Genomic DNA, 21,672 nt, shown 5'->3' with positions numbered 1-21,672 from the left:
AGAGGGGGAAGGACACAAACACAACATTTGAGAGCAGGGACCGAGAGACATGGAGACATCGAGAGATCTGAGAGAGGGCGAGGGCTTGGAGGGGGGGGGGGGGCATGGGAAGGGGGCGGTGGGAGAGGTATAAAACATATGGACACTGCCAGGACTTCCAGGAAAGAAGTTGGAATTTCAAACAAGGTGGATCTGGGGTGAATTAGCGGGGGTAGAAAAGATCAAGGTTTTGGATGGGGGAAGATAAGAGATGGTGGTGAACAGCTGTTTTAAAGACCTGGAGGGAGGAGTGGGATTGAAGGGAGTGAGGGAGTTTGTTCCAGAGGCGGGAGAAAAGAGGAATGAAAGAGTGAAGGTGAGCAGAGAGCCGAGATTTCGGCAGTTTAACCATCAGAGGGTTGCTGGCAGATCTTGTGCGACCTGTAGGAATATTTGGGGGACAGAGCACAGAGAGAGCTGGGGGTGCAAGGCCGGAGAGGAGTCGGTAGAAGACAGAAAGACCACCTACCTGCCTGCGGTGAGTGAGTGAAAGGCCCTCAGAGATAGCTTCATCGCGGGAGATTCCAATAATTCTGAAAGCTTTGGTTTCAACAGCGTGAAGCCGAGCTAGGTGTGAGGCAGGAGCACCGGCCCATAGGGGAGAACAGTATTCCATTGAGCTGTGGATGAAAGCCTTGTATGTGGTGAGGAGCTCAGGTGTGCCGAGGAAGGACTTCGCACGACGGGGATGCCCAGTCGGCGACTGGCTTTGGAGGCCAGCTTGGAAATGTGGTTTTCCCAAGAAAGATCATGGCAGATAGTGAGACCCAAAATCTTGAGCGACAGAACTTCTTGGAGAGGATTGTTGAGAAAGTAGATGGGAGGGTTGTCCAGTCGATCTTTTCGGAGAGACATAGTAAGAGTGTGAGATTTGTCAGGATTGAAAGACATGTTCCACTTGTTTGACCAGTCTGTGATTTTGTCCAGGTCTTCAGAGAGTGAGGAGGCAGCAGACTGCCGATCTGAGGGAAGAGGAATGGAGCGGCAGAGAGTGGAGTCATCAGCAAAGAGATAGAGAGGATTTTCGAGAGAGTCAGAGAGATCATTGATGAAGACCAGAAAAAGCACGGGGCCCAGAACACTGCCTTGGGGAACTCCAGCCTGAACAGGAAGAGGAGATGAGAGAAACCCATTCAGGGCCACACGTTGACGACGACTAGAGAGGAAGTCCGCCAGCCATGCGTGGAGATTTCCATGGATACCAAAGGAGGAGAGTTTGGTGAGCAGAGCGGGGTGCCAGACCGTGTCGAAGGCACGTGATATGTCGAGGGAGACAGCTCTAATTTCCTGTTTGGCATTGAGGACCTCCATCCATTGTTGAGACAGCAGAAGCAGCATGTCCAGAGTAGAGTGACCTGGTCTGAAACCAAATTGATGATCAGAGATCAAGCCATTGGAGAAGAGGAAAGATTTCATATCCGAAGCAATGATGGATTCCATGACTTTGCTGATAATTGGGAGAAGGCTGATTGGTCTGTAGTTGCTAGGATCTGTTTTTGCACCTTTTTTGTGCAAAGCGGTGATGTTGGCTGATTTCCAAGCAGATGGCAGTTGACCTTGAGCAAAAGAGAGGGTGAAGAGAACAGAGAGAGGGTGAGATAGAGCAGCAGAGCAGGATTTTAGGACCCGTGGGCTGATGCCGTCGGGTCCAGTTGCAGAATCAGAGTCGAGGGTTGACAGAAACTTTTCCACCTTGTCAGGAGGAAAGGACACGGAGTCCAGGAGCAGCAGGGTACGACTGGGTATGGTGGGTACAGAGAGGGATGGGTTTGGGACACAAGATTTAGAGGCAAACACAGAGTTGAGGCATTCAGCTTTTTCACGTGCGGAGTCAGCTGTGTAGCCGTTTGAGGTAAGGGAGGGGATGGAGGGGGAACAAACACCAGAAACGGATTTGACCAGACGCCACCAGGATTTGGAAGAGGGAGACAGATAAGAGAGTTCGGTCTTGAGAACGGAGAGATATTGTTTCCTGGCTCTCCTGAGGGTGGACACACACTTGTTTCAGGCTTTGTGAAAGGAAATGAGATTTCCTTCCGTTGGATTTGCTTTCCAGGAGACGAAGGCAAGTTGTTTCTGGGCAACAGCCTCACCACAAGATTCCGTGTACCATGGACGGGAGGAAGGGTATGACAACTGAAGACGAGATGGGATAAATCTGTGCATGAGAGAGAGCAATTTACTTTGGAAGAATTCCCAGGATGAGTTGATGTCAGAGGTGGTAGAGATGGGAGACCAGTCCAGATGATTGATGGCTGCTTGAAGACCGTGCCAGTTGGCCTGAGTGAAATGCCAGACTCGTCGACGCTGAGCAGGCTCCCTGAGGATGGTCAGAGAGATGTCCACTTTAACAAGGACATGATCAGATGATCCGATCGGAGCAGAAGAAGAGCAGCAGACATTTTCAGGGAAGTTAGTCATAACCAAGTCCAGAAGAGAAGATGTTCCGTTGACTGAGATCCGGGTCGGGAAATTGACAGATTGTGTCAGTCCCAGTGAGTCGCAGAAGTCCTTTGCTGAGGAGCCATGGCTGGTGAGAGAGGTACCCACACCCAGCCAACTGGCATGATGACAGTTGAAATCACCACATATGAGGAAGAGAGAGTTGGGATGAGTAGATAGAAGTTGGTCCATATCATCAGACAGCGAGATGTAGATTGAGTCATCACTGTTTGGTGGACGGTACAACACACATATGAACAAGAGGTGGGAGCGAAGGGGAAGCCGTAGCCAGAGGTATTCCTGGGGGTGAGGTGGAGAGAGTGCAGTGCAGGGCGAGTGAGGAAGAGAGTTTTTGATAAAGATAGCAACCCCGCCTCCAGGACGAGGCTCAGGTCTATCATACCGGAGGAGGGAGTAGCCCGGGAGAGATACTATGGAATCAGAGACATCATAAAGGAGGAAAGTTTCTGTTAAGCAGATCACGTCTGGTTTGACAGAAGCAACCTGTATGGAGAGATCAGTTAAGTTTGAACGAAGGCCCCGGATGTTTGAGGTCCATACCGTTAATGAAGAGGAAGGGGGAGCATCAGATACAGAACAGGGGGGAGGAGGGGTAGGGTAAGATGTGGAAGAGGTGGAAGAGGTAGGGAGAGCTGTTGAAGGTGTGTCAGAGATTTCAGAATAGCTCGGAGAAAGGGAAGGATGGGGCGGACAAAAGGTTTGATGGTGATTGGGTGAGCCACAATGAGGTGTTATTTGAGGAGGGGGAAGAGCGAGGCAGAAGGTTGGGGGAGATGGAGGTGAGAGTTTGAAGGGGGAAGAAGCGGGGAGGACGCTTTGAGGAGGGGGAGTGAGAGGGGGGAAATTGAGAAGCAATGAGGGTGGGGAGATTTGAAGGGGAGGGGTGAGGGGGGAGTTTGGGAGGGAAGGGGCAAGGGGAGGGATTTGAAAGGGATGGGATATGGGGGAGATTTGGAGGGGAGGGGTGAGGCAGGAGTCTAGGAGGGGAGGGGCGAGGGGGCGTCTTGGCGGGGAGGGGTGAGGGGGTAGTTTAGGAGGGAGGGGGCAAGGGGGGAGATTTGAAAGGGATGGGTGATGGGGAAGATTTGGAGGGGAGGGGTGATGGGGAAGATTTGGAGGGGAGGGGTTATGGGGAAGATTTGGAGGGGAGGGGTGAGATTGGATTTTTGAAAGTGTACGATTTATGGGAAATGAACATTTATTGCAAAATGAGTTTCTTGTGACCTTCGAGTTAAAAATACGTTTAAGGACGCTGGATGGAGGATGGAGTGCAGGAGAGTTTAGGGAATGTAGAAAAAAGGCACTATAGGAGATGGAATTTTTTTTTTTTTGAATGAATAGATTTGGTGAGCAAGTCGAAAGCATCCTTTATAGAAGACTAGCAGAGGTACCCGGCTTTGCACGGGAGTGGGAGGAGGAGGGGAGGGGGAAGAGGAGGGGAGGGGAACGGGGGGGAGGGGGAAGCGGGGGAGGAGGAGGGGAGGGGGAAGAGGAGGGGAGGGGAATGGGGGAGGAGGGGAATGGGGGGGAGGGGGGAAGGGGGGGGAGGGGGAGGGGAGGGGAAGGGGGGAGGGAAGGGTGCGGGGGTGCCCCAGGGGAAGAAGGGCCCCCTCCCTCCCTCCCTCCCCCCCCTTTCCCCCTCCCCACCCCTCCCCTCCCCCTTTCCCCCCTCCCCCCTCCCCCCTCTATCCCCCTCCCCCTCCCCCCCTCCCATCCCCTTCCCCCTCGTTCCCCTCCCTTCTCTTCCCCCTCCCCTCCTCCTCCCCCTTCACACCAGGGGGGTTGACTCAGCCTGTCATCCCACCGAGGTCGGAAGTCGGAACTCATTGTCGTCAAATAAATGTAGCCTGTATGTTTCACTCTTTGTCACATGCCGTTGGTCCCATGTCAATCGGATGAAGTTGAAAAATTAACGTTACGAAGGTTCTCTGGGACGTACTGATTCCGAATAATGAAGTTGAAAAATTAACGTTCCGAAATACGCTAATTACGCTAACAGAAGCGCTGGAGGGAGCACTGCGCTCCCTCCCTTAGATTCCCTCCCTCTTCTGCTAGCGCTAATTACGCGTAACACACTAATTTTAAAACCCGAAGTTTTTTTAATTTTAAGGTGTGCTGTAGTCAGAAGCGCTAGAAGCGCTGCGCTCCCTCCCTTCGAATCCCTCTCTCTTCTGCTAGTGCTAATAATACGCTAATTTTAAAACCCGAAATTTTTTAAATGTTTATGTCTCCGTGACATTCCTGGGACCATCCCGAGTCGAACAGTACTTTCCGCTCGCAAATCCGTCCACGGGTTCTCGAGATCTTAGAGATCATAGATAGATCAGGATACAGACACAGAGGCCAACTCTACTTTATATATATAGAAGAAGAAAAAGGTGTTATAAAATATGACGGAATACATAACTTGAGGGGAAAGTGTAAACATTGAAGGTTAATGAGTGAAAACTATCTGGGGAAATGGGGGAGAAACACGTGGTCGAAGAACGAACGAACGAATAAGAATGAATAAACGAATGAGAACAGAGAAGGAAAATGTTTTTTTTTTGTTTGTTGTTTTTTTTTTTTTGAGTTGAGATTTACACAAGGAAGTAGGCTATGGGTGAAAAGACTGGGAATACAGAGAACGAAAGTTATTGGATCACAAAGGACGGACCGCTGAGAGAAAAACAAAGCCTCAAGGTTGTACAGTGCACACTGTACAAGGCCTCAAGACACGACACGGCAAACAGACGATCAATTTATGAAAGATAAACACCGAGGAACAACCAAAGTTGCACACAATAACTTCACACACCGAAAGATAAATACAGTTTCGACAAAATACAATTGTGAACAGACTTAACTTCGAAAAAACGTGGAGACCGTGTGGAGCTTCGAAAATCCCTGCCGCCGTCTCCAAGATCTCGCGAGCTCAAGATCTCACCACATACAAATTTACTTTTCAAGATACCGTGCTCACAAGGTTTAGATATGGTGACAGCCATCTTGGATTTTGACGTGGCGACCTAATTTTCAATAGGGTTCTTCCATATGCCTAGTTGCACCCACACACCAAATTAGAATTCGGTCCTTCGCTTACGCACGCACGCACGCACACACGCATGCACGGGCGGACGCACACACAGACGGAGGGGAAAACTATAGTCCCCCTTTCGCTACGCGGTGCGACGGGGGACAAAAATCTCACACTCTCACTATGTCTCTCTGAAAAGACCCTCTGGAAAACCCTCCCATCTACTTTCTCAACAAACCTCTTGAAGAAGTTTTGTCACTCAAGCTTTTGCGTCTCACTACCTGCCATAATCTTTCCTGGGAAAACTACATTTCCAAGCTGGCCTCCAAAGCCAGTCGCCAACTGGACATCCTCCGTTGTGCAAATTCCTTCTTTGGCACGAATGAACTCCTCACCACATACAAAGCTTTCATCCGCAGCTTGATGGAATACTGCTCTACCCTCTGGGCTGGTGCTCCTGCCTCACACCTAGCTCGGCTTCACACTGGATAAACGAAGGCTCTTCGGATTATTGGTATCTCCATCGATGAAGCTGATTCTGAGGGCCTTTAACTCTCTCACCACAGGCAGGTTTGGTGGTCTTTCTGTGTTCTACCGACTCCTCTCCGGCCCAGCTCCCCCGGCTCTGTCTGTGCGCTGCCCTCCCGCACCCCCCCCCTCCCCCACAACATTGGGAGGGAGCAGTGTACAATAATTGATTGTGTAACTAAAATAAATAAATAATTGTAAAATAATTAATTTATTAATCAGTTGGCTATCAAAACCACCACTGCTTCATCCGAATCTGTAAGTTTTTAAAAATTAATTAATGAGTAAGTTAATTGGAAAATTAAATAATTAAATGATTAATTGAGCAATAAATCAAAAATACCCTTTACAGCCAAAACTCTTGGTCATTGTCATGTCCAAATGTCAGCTTCCTAGCTCAAAAGGTGCCTGAGATATTGCCCAGATGAGAAAGGAAAGAAATAAGTACTTAATAAATCGATAATAATCAAAAAATAAAAAATTACGTTTTTGTCAAAGCACTTTTTCACTATTGTGCCCAAATTTCAGCTTTATAGCTCAAAGGATGGCTGAGATATTGCCCGGACAAACAAACAAAGAAAAGAAACAAACGGAGTGAAAACTGAGTACTCCCTTTCGGCGCGCGTCATCACCAGGCCCCCTTCTGTGCCCGGCGATGACATCATGCAGCACTTGGAGATGGAATAGGGAGGGAGCGGTGCACAAAAAGAAACAGTTTGAGAGAGGAGGCAGTTTCCAGTGGAACACGATCAATCTCAAATTAAGTAGGAGGTGGAGAATGATGAAAAAAATTAAATCTTTGTGTTCGATCTTACACGAGCCTCGACTCTGTATACAAATATATATATATATATATACAAATATACAAATAATAATAAATACAAATATATATATATATATATATATATACATATGAAATTCTGCATAAATTTACACTTGGTTGTATTCAGCTTCATATTGGTATCACGACACCAATCAGTGAGATGATCAATATGAGACTGTAAATGTGAACTAGGTGACTGATACAACATTGATACTTAGCTAGGATCATCAACATATTTCCAGCGATTAACTGAAGTGATGGCTGCATCATTACCCATTGCCAATAAAATAATAGGACCTAGTTTTGTACCCTGCGGAATGCCACATGTTAGATCAAGAGAAGTTGATGTTTATCTGTGGTATCGAACAGTTTGTCATCGATGTGACAAAAAAAAAACTACATTGTATGCAAAATGACGAGATCAACAACAAGTTGGATCAGCTTTTCAACAGCAAATCGTGTGATTTACATGATCAAAGGCCTTACTAAAGTCGATGGTGCACAAGTTCACATAGATACCAGACTTGTACATTCCTCTATGGATACTGTCAAGTAAACTGTCCAGGTAATGCACCACTGACCTGCCTTTGAGGTTGCCAAACTGTTGGCGGTCAATGCCATGTTGTATATCCCTTATCAACCAATCGGCAAGGAACCCCTCAAATACTTGTGCAATTGCAGGTGTGATAAAGATCGGGCGTAGCTGATCACAACTCGTAACAAGTGACATCTTTGGAACCGGGCATACTTATGCAGTTTTCCAAATTTGAGGAAAGCATCCAGATCGAAGGCATCAATTAAAATGTTTAGTCCGTGGTTCCAACATATCATCCTTTATGAGTCTTATCGTACAGTCCTCCGGATGAATAGCTTTGGACGTGTTGAGTTGACTTAAATGACTTATACAGCAATACCTCACTTAGCGTTGTAGATGTGTTCCAGAAGGACACGATGTTAAGCGGAGTCTAATTTCCCATAGACTTGCATGTATTAATGGGGGGATGTGTTCTGACGACGTTATAATTGTAATTATAACTTCCAATTGGCATTGTTGACAACATGATGCGGATTATTATACAGTATATAGATGCTAAAATAATACATATCTGAAATAAATTACTCGTAGTAAATAAATTAACAAAAACAAAGTTAATTTATACTCACCAGTCCTATCTTGGATCTAACGTCGGTCGTGTTTGATTCTACCAAATGCCTTTGCTCTGATGTGGCATCGGTGGGGTCGGTAGGAGTTGCGAGGGAGAGGGAGAGGGAGAGGTGGCGGGGTTATCCATGTCACCCTCCTCGGTCTAGTGCAGGTGCAGGCTGTTTCATCTTGAAGAATGAGTCGAGAGAAAGTTGACTTGGCATCTTATTTTCTTCCATGTAGAGCTCATTGTAGCATGAAAAAGCATTCGACACCATTCTTTTCACTGAAGTGCTGCGCTCCAAGTCAGGGATCCTTTTTAGACGTGAGATCCAGAGTCTCATTAACTTTATTCAGGATGTTTCAAACAATTTTGCACGTTTAAATCCTCACTGGTTGGTCTTCCTCTGTTGCTTCCTCAGCCTCTTCTTCAGCCTGTTGTTGGTCGAGCTCTATCAGATCCTCATTGGTCAAACTCTCCCCACGAGAGTTCGGCAACTCCTCCACATCTCCTGCGTTGACTTCGTCAAATCCGACTCCGTTGGCCAACTTGGCAATTTTATTGTGCAGTGTGGGTAGCTCAGGTTTGAATCCCATGAAGTCATTGATGCACTCTGGCCAAACCATCTTCCAAACACCTTTCATGTCCATGACTTCCCTTCAAGCCTCAGCGACGTTTTCAATGACTTTCATGATATTAAAAGACTGCCAGAACTCTTGAATGGATTGGCTGTCTTTGTCATCGATCTCAAGGATTAGCCAAGAAAAGGTTTGTCGTTGGTAGCAAGCCTCGAATGCTGCGATGGCAACCACCGCCACCCGTCAAACCACTCTCAACCCTCCCAAAAATTTTGCTTATATATCCATCTTGTCCACTCCTTGCATTCTCCCCTAACCCTCATCGTTACCTGCATCGCTTGTTTGTCCATCTACCTTCTCCCTCCGCCCTGCAGTTGGCATTTCCCGTTTCTTGCTGTTACATTTAACACAACATTGTGGAGGATGTTATGCCCTGATCTGTTCTGTGTCCTAGCTGTTCTATGAGCTTAGACCATGTATCTATAGAAAAAGTTTTATTCGTACATATTTCAAACGATGCCATAACTAAACAACAATAATCGGGACAATGTTAAATCTGGGAGATGTTAATTGGGGTATTACTGTACTATTACACGGTCAATTGTGTTAAAGGCTTTTGACAGGTCAATAAAAACTCTAGCAGTAGACATTTTGTCAAAGCCACATTGGTGAATTTATCAACTAGTTTCACAAGAGCCACATCAGTGGAATGTTTAGATTTAAAGCTGAACTGGTGGTCGTAAAGAAGATTTAATTTAGAGGTAAACTTGGAAAGGCGGTTATAAACAAGGCTTATAAAAAAACAAGGAAGAACACAAATATGTTTGGAGTTGTGAATTTCCTGTTTATCATCAGATTTGTGGATCGGAATAAGTTTAGCAACCTCAAGCTGAGAAGGGACAGATCTTTAAGAAAAAGAAGAAGATTGAATATAAAGGCAAGGGGTCGAGAAAGAAAGGAAATCACAGTTTTAACGACTGATTAATTGATTCCATCAATCCCACAACTTGTGATTATGATTTGCTCTTTACCGATATGAATAATTAGAAAAACCTACTCCCTTCTTAGTGGGAGTTAGCGGAGTTAGCAAGTTTGGTCCCATGATCTGACTTTAGGTACTGCCAACACGTATGCAAAATTTCGTGAACATCAGGCCAGCCCTGATTTTTTTTCCTATGATTTTAAGATGTACACACATATATAAAGAATTGCCTTATTTAACATAGTAGGATTGTATAAAAATCAGTCGCTGTTATGAAAAATGAAGAGTCAATGGGGTTATGCAGATAATCAGTAAAATTGTAACTTTTTGAATGCCCCAGAGTTGAAAACGTTGTACAAACGATATATTCAAAGTAGTCAAACAACGCTATTTTTGTATATTTGTTTTTTTATCCAAGTGTATATTGTCACATGAGCGGGGGTCACAACGACCCAATGGGTGCACGCAGACAACCATGCCCGAAATTATGACAACCACATCCCGAATAATGGACCTAATTGTGGCCCGGATTCTGAGCGGATGGAAAAAAAGAGGCCTTTTAAACAAATACTAATGAAACAGGACTCATATAATGTTGGTGATAGAAAACCAACTGTAATTACAATTTACCCAAATAATCCATATTACCTGAAACCTATTCTTAAGCATGTACATAAAAACAGCAATTCACAAAATGATTCAGCAGAATGAATTATGAAATGAGGACGGTGGAGCGAAGGGAAGGGAAAGAGGGGCAATCGCCCCCTCCCCTGCAATTTGCTAGGAGGGGCGGCAGGGGAGGGCCATAAAGTGCCTTGTTACGCAGACGCCCAAAGAAACTCTAACAGCATAGCTGAGTTAACAGAGTGTGAGAGGTTTCTAAAATACATCATATCCTTTGAGAGCCAACAATTGTCCTCAAGTCTTGAGGAGCCTTTACGAGGCAGACCTCAAAATTTCCTCAAAAGTATTCACTGATTCCAATTGATCCTGCATAGTATATAGTCAATTTTCACTGCGATAAAACACTACACGTATCCTGGCAGCAAATTACCTGACAAGCCGATAGTTGCCATAAAGTTATGTACAATATGCTAGGATAGCGACAGTGCTGTGCAGTATTCTACCACTAATTGATACGATTATATGATTGATAATTCTCAGTACCGCGATTAATTAAAATAATCTTACCTCACGTGGGTGCTATCACTTATTGGGACCTTTTGGTCGATAGTGAAGGAAAAAACGAAGCAGTATGAGAAAAGGTTATAAGATCAATGTAGTGCAATGGTGCTGAGTAACTGCTTTGTTTATCATCTCTGTGCAAAATGTACATGTTGGGATTTATGACATTTGCTACAATTAGAGGAGTGGACAGAGCCGGTCAGGGTGTTCACTGTCGCCCTCTCCAGTCTCGCCGTAGGACCATCACCATGAAGAATGGCCTGACAGGACTGCACAAGTTTTCCAGGAAGAGCACGCCTCAATCAAGGATGTGTCAAAGAGCTGAATCAGGCCGAAAAGCTAAGGCCGGACCTCCAAAGAGCGCTAAACCCCATCGCCAGCATTGTATCATACAAAAATCTCCTCAAGTGGGACAGTAAAGCAATCCCAACAATTTCATTTTTGGAACAATATAATTTAAGAAAATATACAGATGTATTTGCTAATTATAAATACACCTTGCTAATTTTTTTTGGCAAGTCTTGGACTATTTGTTTCATTCAACTTTTTGAACGTCCAATTTATTTCGAAACGTTATATGGAAAGAACTCAAACTGGAGAATGATTCAATCACAAAGAAATTATTCCATGAGATATAACTGTTGTTTTAAAAAGTCACAAATATAAAATGCTGCATTTTAATGCACAATTAAATAATGAATTTACGACAACTTCAAAAAGTTTCACAACAAATGTTCCTGCCATTTTATTGGCCAAGAGCAATTCACTCATTCTGAGTTTCAATATGTCATAAAATATCAACTTAACAAGCCACTCACATGTCTGTTCCGAATCCAATTCAACACGGTGTTCCTTCTTGCCATTGAAGAGCAGCTCAGCCCCCCCACTGCAAACACACATACAAGCTCAGGTCAATTTTGTATGACTAATCCTAGAAGTGCAACACAATCACAGTTATAAACCGTTATGGAGCATATTCTGGATAACACTAATCGTCTAATCATATAAATAATAATATATATATATACACATACATACATACTTACTGGGGTATTCATAGCGGGTTGAATCAAAAACAAGATTCAGATGCACAAAAAAAAGTAACACACAATGCAAGATCTCATTGTCCATCAGATTTATGTAAAATCTCAGAATATGCCAATTCCCCTCCTTTTCTTATGTATACCATTTTAAAGGAAATACAAGCTCTTTGAAGGTCCATTAAATGAACCCAACAGCCTAACCAAAGGATATGATTGGATATTTAACAGAGGAGTGGTGTTGGCACGATATCCTGGAGGAGTGGGGCTGGCACGAAATCTTCGAGTAGAGCTGGCACGATATCCTGGAGGAGTGGAGCAGGCACGATATCCTCGAGGAGTGGAGCAGGCACGATATCCTCGAGGAGTGGAGCAGGCACGATATCCTCGAGTGGGATTGGCACGATATCCTCGAGTGGGGTTGGCACGATATCCTGGAGGAGTGGGATTGGCACGATATCCTGGAAGAGTGGGATTGGCACGATATCCTGGAAGAGTGGGATTGGCACGATATCCTCGAGGAGTGGGATTGGCACGATATCCTCGAGGAGTGGGATTGGCACGATATCCTCGAGGAGTGGGATTGGCACGATATCCTCGAGGAGTGGGATTGGCACGATATCCTCGAGGAGTGGGATTGGCACGATATCCTCGAGGAGTGGGATTGGCAGGATATCCTCGAGGAGTGGGATTGGCAGGATATCCTCGAGGAGTGGGCTTGGCACGGTATCCTCGAGGAGTGGGATTGGCACGATATCCTTGAGGAGTGCGATTGGCACGATATCCTCGAGGAGTTCGGTTGGCACAATATCCTTGAGGAGTGGGATTGGCACGATATCCTTGAGGAGTGGGGCTGGCACAGTGGCACAATATCCTGGAGGAGTGGGACTGGCACGAAATCCTCGAGTCGAGCTGGCACGATATCCTGAAGGAGTGGAGCAGGCACTATATCCTCGAGGAGTGGGGTTGGCACGATGTCCTCGAGGAGTGGGATTGGCACGATATCCTCGAGGAGTGGGATTGGCATGATATCCTCGAGGAGTGGGATTGGCATGATATCCACGAGGAGTGGCATTGGCACGATATCCTCGAGGAGTGGGATTGGCACGATATCCTTGAGGAGTGGGATTGGCACGATATCCTCGAGGAGTGGGATTGGCACGATATCCTCTAGGAGTGGGATTGGCACGATATCCTCGAGGAGTGGGATTGGCACGATATCCTCGAGGAGTGGGATTGGCACAGTATCCTCGAGGAGTGGGATTGGCACGATATCCTTGAGTGTGATTGGCATGATATCCTCGAGGAGTTGGGTTGGCACAATATCCTTGAGGAGTGGGATTGGCACGATATCCTCGAGGAGTGGGGTTGGCACGATATCCTCGAGGAGTGGGGTTGGCACGATATCCTCGAGGAGTGGGGTTGGCACGATATCCTCGAGGAGTGGGGTTGGCACAAAATCCTCGAGTCGAGCTGGCACGATATCCTGAAGGAGTGGAGCAGGCACTATCTCCTCGAGGAGTGGGGTTGGCACAATGTCCTCAAGGAGTGGGATTGGCAAGATATCCTCGAGGAGTGGGATTGGCACGATATCCTCGAGGTGTGGGGCTGGCAGGACATCCTAGAAGTATGTGCATTTGCCAATCTGTCCAGCATCAATGTGTGCACCGTCAAAGTTGGGGACGCTAAGCCAGAGGATCTGTCTGTCAGCACCAGTAGTTGGTGACCGTTAAAAATCCCATGGTGTATTTCCCACAGTCAGTAAACTATCGCTGGCACTGTGAACAAATTATAAATACCTGCCCAAATCAATTGTCAAATGTCAAGCCTGGCCAGCCAGTTCGTGAAACACTTGGGCCAAAACTTTTCACAAGGTGGGTAGAAGTAGATTAGAAGTAGGAGAAAAAGTAGAAGTAGTAGACATAGTAGAAGACGTAGAAGAAGAAATAGAAATAGATCACATAGGTAGTAGAAGTGGTAGTAGGAGTAGTAGTAAAAGTAGTAGATGAGGTAGAGGTGGTAGTAGAAGTAAAATAAGCAGTAGAATAAGTAGTAGAGGAAGTAGGAGAAGAAGTAATAGAGGAAGTAATATCAGTAGAGGTAATTAATAGAAGAAGCAGTGAAGGTAGTAGTAGAAGTAGTAGAGAAGGTAGTCGTAGAAGTAGTAAAAGAAGTAATAGATGTAGTAATAGAAGAAGTAGTAGAGGATGTCGTAGTCGTAGAAGAAGTAGTAGCGGACGTAGTGGAAGAGGTAGTTGAAGAAATAGAAATTATTTCGAGGTAGACATGCAGTGGTAGATACAGGTAGCCCAGTAAGCAGGTAAAACCGTAACTTTGTGAGGTTGTGCACCTCAGTCTTTCTTTTCCCTGTTACATATCAAGGAGAAATTTCCTTCAGCTCAAGGAGGTAGGTATCGGTGATGATTGCCTATAGGCCTTCACCCCACCGATATATTATTACAATGGACAGACGTATTAAGAGTAATACAAGGTACTGCAGTTAGTCATGGCTATTTATGACAAGAAACCATAAACAAGTAATTACCTGGTGAGTTGTTATTATTATTACTCCACAAACCAGATCCAAAGGGTTACAAGTCACAACGTGCTCCAAGACTGGACTGCTCAATGGCGTACACTCTACAACCCAACTACCAAACAAGCTTGGAGGCGTGAGCTTTTGTTCATACATGATTATAGTATGTTGATTGTATGATGGCACCTCCGGGACACAAAGGTGATCCAGGGGGAGGAGGCTGTTTCACAGCACCACTTGGTTGTCTGCGACATAAGGGTGAAAGGTGCGAGGAGAGCTCGGCGGGTGAAGTACCAACCGAGAATGAAGGTGTGGAGGTTGAAAGAGGAGACAGTAAGGGAGGCATTAAAAGAGAGGCTGAGTAGGGTAGAGGATGATGTGGTTGAGCTTGAACGTGGTTGGATGTCAATGAAAGATAGTCTGTTGGGAGCCGATGGTGAGGTAGGTGGATGGACAAAAGGACCACCGAGGCAATCGGAAACATGGTGGTGGGATGATGAAGTTGGAAAGAGGATTGACGAGAAGAGGAAGAAGTTCAAGGAGTGGCCAAAGGCGAAGGGTACGGTAGCAGAAAAAGCAGAGCATGAAAGTTATAATGCAGCCAAGAAGGCTGCAAAGAAAGAGGTAGCAAAGGCGCAGGCGGCATGTAGGAAAATGTTCGGAGAATGCTTGGATTCGGAAGAGGGTCAGAGAGCGGTATTCAGGATTACAAAGCAGATAGCGAAAGAGGTGTGTGATGTGATGGGGGTGAGTTGCTCGAAGGATGAAGTAGGACAAATCGTTGTGGACCCAGATGGAATTAAGGAAGATGGAAAAGATATATGGAAATGCTGTTGAATACAGAGAATGAATGGGATGGCAACATAGAGAGTAACCCAGTTTTAGGACCGGCAGAGAAGATAACTGAGAGGGGAAGTTGAGGAAGCGATAAAAGCAATGAAGAGTGGAAAAGCGGGAGGGCCGACGGGAGTTGTGGGAGATATGTTGAAGGCAGCAGGAAGTTGGGGGTGTGAAGAGAATGGCAGAGATCTGTAATCTGGTGGTGAAAGAAGGTCGCATTCCAGTGGATTGGGAACTGAGTACTCTCGTCCCTCTATACAAGGGGAAAGGTGACCCTATGGAGTGTGGCTCGTACCGAGCAATAAAGTTATTGGAGCATGGAATGAACGTATTGGAGAGGGTGTTGGAGAAGAGGATAAGGAAGAAGGTGAAGATCGATGAAATGCAGTTTGGATTTATGCCAGGAAGAGGAATGACAGACGTGCTCTTTATTGTGAGGCAGTTGCAGGAGAAGTACATGGAGAAGAGGAAGAAGTTGTTTCTTGGGTTTGTTGATCTGGAGAAAGCATTCGATAGAGTTCCACGCGAAGTATTGACATGGGCATTGAAGAAGTTAGAAGTGGAGGAATGGTTGATCAGAGTTGTGATGGCAATGTACAAAAGAGCGCGCACAGCTGTAAGGACGAAGGACGGGAACACTGAACAGTGGTGAGTTTGAGGTGAAGGTGGGAGTGCATCAGGGGTCGGTACTAAGTCCACTACTATTTGTAGCTGTGATGGAGGTGCTGGCTCAGAACGTAAAGGAGGGTTTACCGTGGGAGTTGTTGTATGCAGATGATCTGGTGTTCATTGCGGAAAGTATGGATGGACTGACGGAAAAGATGAACAAGTGGAAGGAATGTATGGAGACAAAAGGTCTGAAGGTGAATATAGGAAAGACGAAGGTGATGGCAAGTGGTAAAGCATGTGGTGAGGTGGAAAGAACTGGGAAGTGGCCATGTGCTCTGTGCAGGAAGGGTGTCGGAGTGAACTCCATTCAATGTACAATGTGCGCTGAGTGGGTTCATCAAAAATGTAGCGGTCTGAGAGGGTCATTAACCAGTGTGGCAGCTACATTCAAATGTAAGGTGTGCACAGAGGGAGCTGCAGATGGAGGAAATGTTGAGTTGGATCTTGGAGACGGCGTGAAGCTGGAAGGTGTGAAAACATTTTGCTACCTCGGAGACATGCTGAATGGAGAAGGTGGATCAGACTCGGCAACGGTTGCAAGAGTGAGATGTGCATGGAAGACGTTTCGGGAACTGAGTGGCGTGCTGACGAGGAGGGGAATGTCGTTGAAGCTGAAGGGAAAGGTGTATGCTGCATGTGTGAGAAGTGTTATGATTTATGGGAGCGAGACATGGGTCATGAATGTAGAGCAGCAACGAAGGCTGGAAAGGGTGGAAATGCGAATGGTTCGGTGGATGTGCGGAGTATCGTTGAGAGAGAGGAAGATAAATGATGAATTGCGAAAGATGATGGGAATAGAGCCTGTGATTGATGCTGTGAAGAGGAACAGGTTGAGATGGTTTGGTCATGTGTTGAGGAAGGATTCAAGTGACTGGTTGAGAAGAGTGATGGAAATGAATGCAGAAGGAAGTCGAGGACTGGGAAGACCGAGAAAGACTTGGCTAAAGATGGTGGAAGAAGAAATGCGGGCAAGGGGGTTAACAAGGAGAGATGCAGAAAATAGGGCAAAATGGAGAAGATTGTCATGGGGACCGCAAGGCTAACCCCCGCTCTAGCAGGGAAAATGGCCTTAAAATGCCTGTTGTTGTTGTTGTTGTTGTTGTATCCGAATCCATATTCAGATCTCCACCAAAATAGAATCGATTCTTCCTTGTGAGACACCCAACATGTCCACCAAGTTTCATCCAAATCCGTCCTAAACTTTTTGAGATATTTTGTTCACAATCGCACAGACAGAGGTGCAAACAGAACCTCCATTCACCTTTGGTGGCGGAGGTAAAGATGAACAGGTTATCTGCAGTCCAGTGTGTTGCTCAGTGAACGTGTGGCGCCATGACAAGTTTACCAGTAAAGTCTTAAGTTCAGATCTCGAGCCTTTTTAAACGCCCAATGCACGTTGTTCGGGCATGACAGGTTGTACATCACGTGGTGTCGTGCAAACGGTGTCCGTCACTTCAGATCCACCTTTTTCTTCAGGACATTCACGTTTACGCATCATATCCTCAGTTATCATGGTAACCAATTACCAAATATTTCTGCACATGTTAAACACAATAACAATGTAAAAATGAGACGATGCTATATGACGGCGCCACCGACTGGAGATTCGAGAAGCATTGATGACTAAACATCATCAAATTACCTCACTTTTACATTTTGCATGTATTTTGTTTTTTTTACCTGAATTCCAAATTCACCACCGTCATGGTGCTGCGATCTCGGACCCGTGAGGGACGTGGGATCATGAATCAAGTCTGATGCGATTATTGCTGTTCACAATTCAAACCCACATTTTATTATATTATAGAGCGGCGTGCAAAATTCGGCTAAACTTTAAATCAACATACGTCCAAGCACGTCTCAAATAAAGTATTTGATAATGTGAATAACAAAAATCGGTGACGACGCGATGTACTAAACAACGCTGTGTTACTATACACCGCCGCACTACGCAATTCCCACCATATCTCCAGCATTATTTAATTTACTACTGTCTAGTGTCTACTCGAGGACCAGTACTGTTCAACCTCAGCGATATTTACATTTCACTCCTTTGCTTCGTTATCGTTTCGCGATTTGCCACAAAACGGATGCTTCATGGGCAATGGCGCTATCTATGATTGACGTGGTAAACTAATTTTTAAACCTGTTTTTTGCTTCCATTTAATTACGACATTGACATAAAACGAGGATTTTAAAAATGAAAAAGCAGGAAGCAACAAAGTCGAGAGTACTCTACTGCGAACTATTACATCAGGGCCAGCAAATAGTGGACAAATTGGCAAATAGTAAATTATTACCTCACCTGGAACGAAGGTCAGGGGAGCTTATGCGATGGCGCGTCGTCCGTCTGTCCGTAAACACTTGAAACTTCTTCTCCGAAACCGCTGATGGGATTGCGACCAAATTTGGCACGAATGATATTTGTTGTGTTGTGACTAAAAGTAAAGTTTGTTCATGGTAAAGCGCGGTCTTACGCGCGCTGTTTGTAAACAAGGAGGAAGCGGACAACGCGTTAATTTGTAAGAGTCTTTATTCAAGAGCTCACTCACTCACTCACTGTAACACTGAACTGTCACTGTCAGGGCTGCGCGCCCCGTGTATATCGTGAGGCCACGCCTCTCTCCCGGGCGTGGCCCACCCCCACTCGGTGTGCGGGGTGATGTCACCACGTCAGTGCTTTCGTGTCCGCCACCCGCGCCCCCGCAGAATCCCCGCGCACCTGAAGGGCCAGTTTGCGGGGCAAACGGATGACCCGGCCGAAGCGCCCCCTGGCGACTGGCGGCGTCTGGGATGCAGGGATGCCATCTGGTATGCCTCCGGCTGCCCCTGGGATGGGTGCAGGACCGGGGGGCGGCGGGGCTGGGCGGTGCCGGGGGTCCGCCCGCAAGGGGGCGGCCCCGACGCGGGGGTCGGGCCACTGGCGGTGGATGGTCCACGTCGAGGTGGGCCGGCTTGAGGCGGTCCACAGAAACGCGGTCAGGAGTACCGCCGATGTCCAGGGTGAAGTGCTTCACCCCAGTCTCCAGCACGCGGAAAGGCCCGTCGTATGGGGGCCGCAGTGGTGTCCGGTGGGCATCGTGGCGGACGAAGACGTACTCCGCCGTGCGAAGCTCCGGGGCGACGTGCGTCGGTGGGTGCCCGTGGCATGCCGTTGGCACCGGGGCGAACCTCTGGGCGGTCTCCTGCAGAGCGGAGCGCTGCTGTGCCACGGACCATGGTGCCGTGGAGTCGGGGAGGAACTCGCCCGGCACCCGCAGTGGTTGCCCGAAGACCAACTCCGCCGCGGATGCGCGCAGGTCCTCCTCGGGCGCCGTCCGGAGGCCCAGCAGGACCCAGGGGAGCCTGTCGACCCAGCCGCCGTCGCGGAGGGTGGCCCGGAGCGCGGCCTTCAATGAGCGGTGAAATCGCTCACACAGGCCGTTAGCCTGGGGGTGGTAGGCCGTGGTTCGGTGCAGCCGGACCCCGAGCCCCTGTGCGACCGCCCCCCAGAGCTCCGAGGTGAACTGGGGGTCGCGGTCGGACGAGATGTCTGAGGGGGCGCCGAACCGGGCGACCCAGGTGGCGATGAAAGCCTGCGCGACGTCCGCCGCCGTCGTCGATGCCAAGGGCACGGCCTCCGGCCACCGGGTGGTGCGGTCCACCATGGTGAGGACGTGGGTGAAACCCCGCGAGGGGGGCAGAGGTCCCACCAGGTCCACGTGGACATGGTCAAACCGGCGTTCCGGCACCGTAAACGGGGCCAACGGGGCCTGGGTGTGCCGGTGCACCTTGGCGCGCTGGCACGCGAGGCACGTCCTGGCCCAGCCGCGGACGGCCTTCCGGAGGCCATGCCAGACGAATTTGTCGGCGATCAACCTTTGGGAGGCCCTCGCGCCCGAGTGGGACAGGCCGTGGATGGCGTCAAACACCTGGCGCTGCCAGCCCGCGGGCACGATGGGGCGAGGCCGCCCGAGGGAGACGTCGCACAAGAGGGCCGCGCCCGCGCCGTCGAACGGCACCTCGGTGACGCGGAGGCCCATGACGGCGGTCCGCAAGGCCTGGACGTCGGGGTCAGCGGCCTGGTCCGCTGCCATCCGGGCATAGTCGATGCCGAGGTGGACTGCGTGGGCGACGGCCGGGGAAAGGCAATCCGCCACCGGGTTGTCCTTCCCCGCGACGTGCCGGATGTCCGTCGTGTACTCGGACACGGCCGAGTTGTGACGCTGCTGCCGGGCCGACCACGGCTCGGTGACCTTGCCCATCGCGAAGACCAGCGGCTTGTGGTCGACGAAGGCCGTGAATGCACGGCCCTCGAGCAGCTGGCGGAAGTGCCTGACCGCCAAGTGAAGCCCGAGCAACTCGCGGTCGAAGGTACTGTAACGGCGTTCGGGCAGGCGAAGCTGCCGGCTAAAGAATGCCAGCGGTTGCCAAGCTCCACGCACCCATTGCTTGTGCACCGCGCCCACCGCGTAGTCCGAGGCGTCGGTGGTGAGGGCGATCGGCGCATCGGGCGCCGGGTGCGCGAGCATGGTGGCGTTAGCCAAGGTGAGCTTCGCGCCCGTCAACGCCGCGTCCATCTGCTCGGTCCAGGTGACGTCGCCTTTGCCCGGCTTACCTCGGAGAGCTTCGTGCAGGGGGCGCAGGAGCTGGGCGATACGGGGCAGGAACCGATGGTAAAAGTTCACCATGCCCAGGAACTCCTGCAGCCCCCTGATCGTGCGGGGGCGCGGAAACCCCTTCACCGCCTCTACCTTGGCCGGCAGGGGGACGGCTCCGTGCCTGGTGACGCGGTGCCCCAGAAAATCGAGTTCGGCAACGCCGAACCGGCACTTTGCGGGGTCACAATCAGGCCATGCTGGCCCAGGCGTTCGAAGAGCGTGCGGAGGTGGTGTAGGTGCTCTTCGCGGGACGCGCTGGCGACGAGGATATCGTCCAGGTAGACGTATACAAAATCCAAGTCGCGCAGGACGCTGTCCATCAGCCGCTGGAACGCCTGAGCCGCATTCTTCAGACCGAAGGGCATCCGCAGGAATTCGAAGTCCGAACGGCATGATGACCGCCGTCTTCGGGACGTCCTCCGGCCTGACGGGGACCTGATGGTAACTGCGTATGAGGTCCACCTTCGAGAAGAAGGACATGCCCGCCAAACGGGCAGAAAAGTCCTGAATGTGGGGGACGGGGTAGCGGTCGGCAGTGGTGGCGTCATTGAGACGGCGATAGTCCCCGCACGGTCGCCATCCCCCGCCGGGCTTCGGCACGATGTGCAGCGGCGATGCCCAAGCACTCTCCGAGCGCCGAACGATGCCGAGTCGCTCCAGGGTAGCGAACCCCGCTTTTGCTACCGCCAGCTTCGTCGGCTCGAGGCGGCGTGCCCGGGCGTAGACCGGTGGCCCGACGGTGGGGATGTGATGGGCCACCCCGTGCTTGATGGCCCCCGCCGAGAAGGTGGGCCGCGTGAGGGCCGGGAGGCTGGCGAGGAGGCGGGTGAATTCGTCCGCTGCCGGAAGCGTACAGATCAACGTGGCCGGAACCGAACCGTTCAGCAAGCCGCTTGGCAAGCCGCTCAGTGGGCTGCTCGACGAGCTGGGCAGCGCACAAGCGAGCGAGCTGAACGTCTCGGCCTGGACAAGACGTCTGTGCTTTACGTCGACCAGGAGCCCATTTGCGCACAGGAAGTCCGCGCCAAGCAATGCCATGGGCACGTCGGCGGTGACGAACGACCATCGGAAAACCTGCCCTCCGAACCGCAGAGAGAGGCAGCGTTTTCCGTACGTACGGATGGGCGTCCCGTTTGCGGCAAGCAGCGCGGGGCCCCCGCCCGCGGCGTGCTTGTCCGACGTACCGGC

The 21,672-nt window shown here is 49.0% G+C and overlaps 1 protein-coding gene across 5 annotated transcripts in view; it reads right to left on the bottom strand.

The window, feature by feature from the left end:
• The window catches only part of URM1 (ubiquitin related modifier 1), a 244,980-nt gene that overhangs the window by 10,386 nt on the left and 212,922 nt on the right, over positions 1–21,672 (bottom strand). For 2 of the 5 annotated variants that reach the window (XM_078781288.1, XM_078781290.1), the window contains exon 2: positions 11,578–11,645. In XM_078781288.1, the coding sequence (XP_078637414.1) occupies positions 11,578–11,645 (68 nt within the window). Of the gene's footprint in view, positions 1–11,577; positions 11,646–17,105; positions 17,237–17,524; positions 17,796–21,672 lie in introns of those variants that run through there. The other 3 variants (XR_013624013.1, XM_068097773.2, XM_078781289.1) reach the window with 3 other exon arrangements.

Source organism: Myxine glutinosa, chromosome 7, assembly GCF_964187855.1.
Source record: "Myxine glutinosa chromosome 7, kmMyxGlut1.1, whole genome shotgun sequence".
In the NCBI taxonomy this organism is placed as follows: domain Eukaryota; kingdom Metazoa; phylum Chordata; class Myxini; order Myxiniformes; family Myxinidae; genus Myxine; species Myxine glutinosa.
Note: the sequence above shows the minus strand (reverse complement) of the source record. Positions and strands in the feature narration are given on the sequence as shown.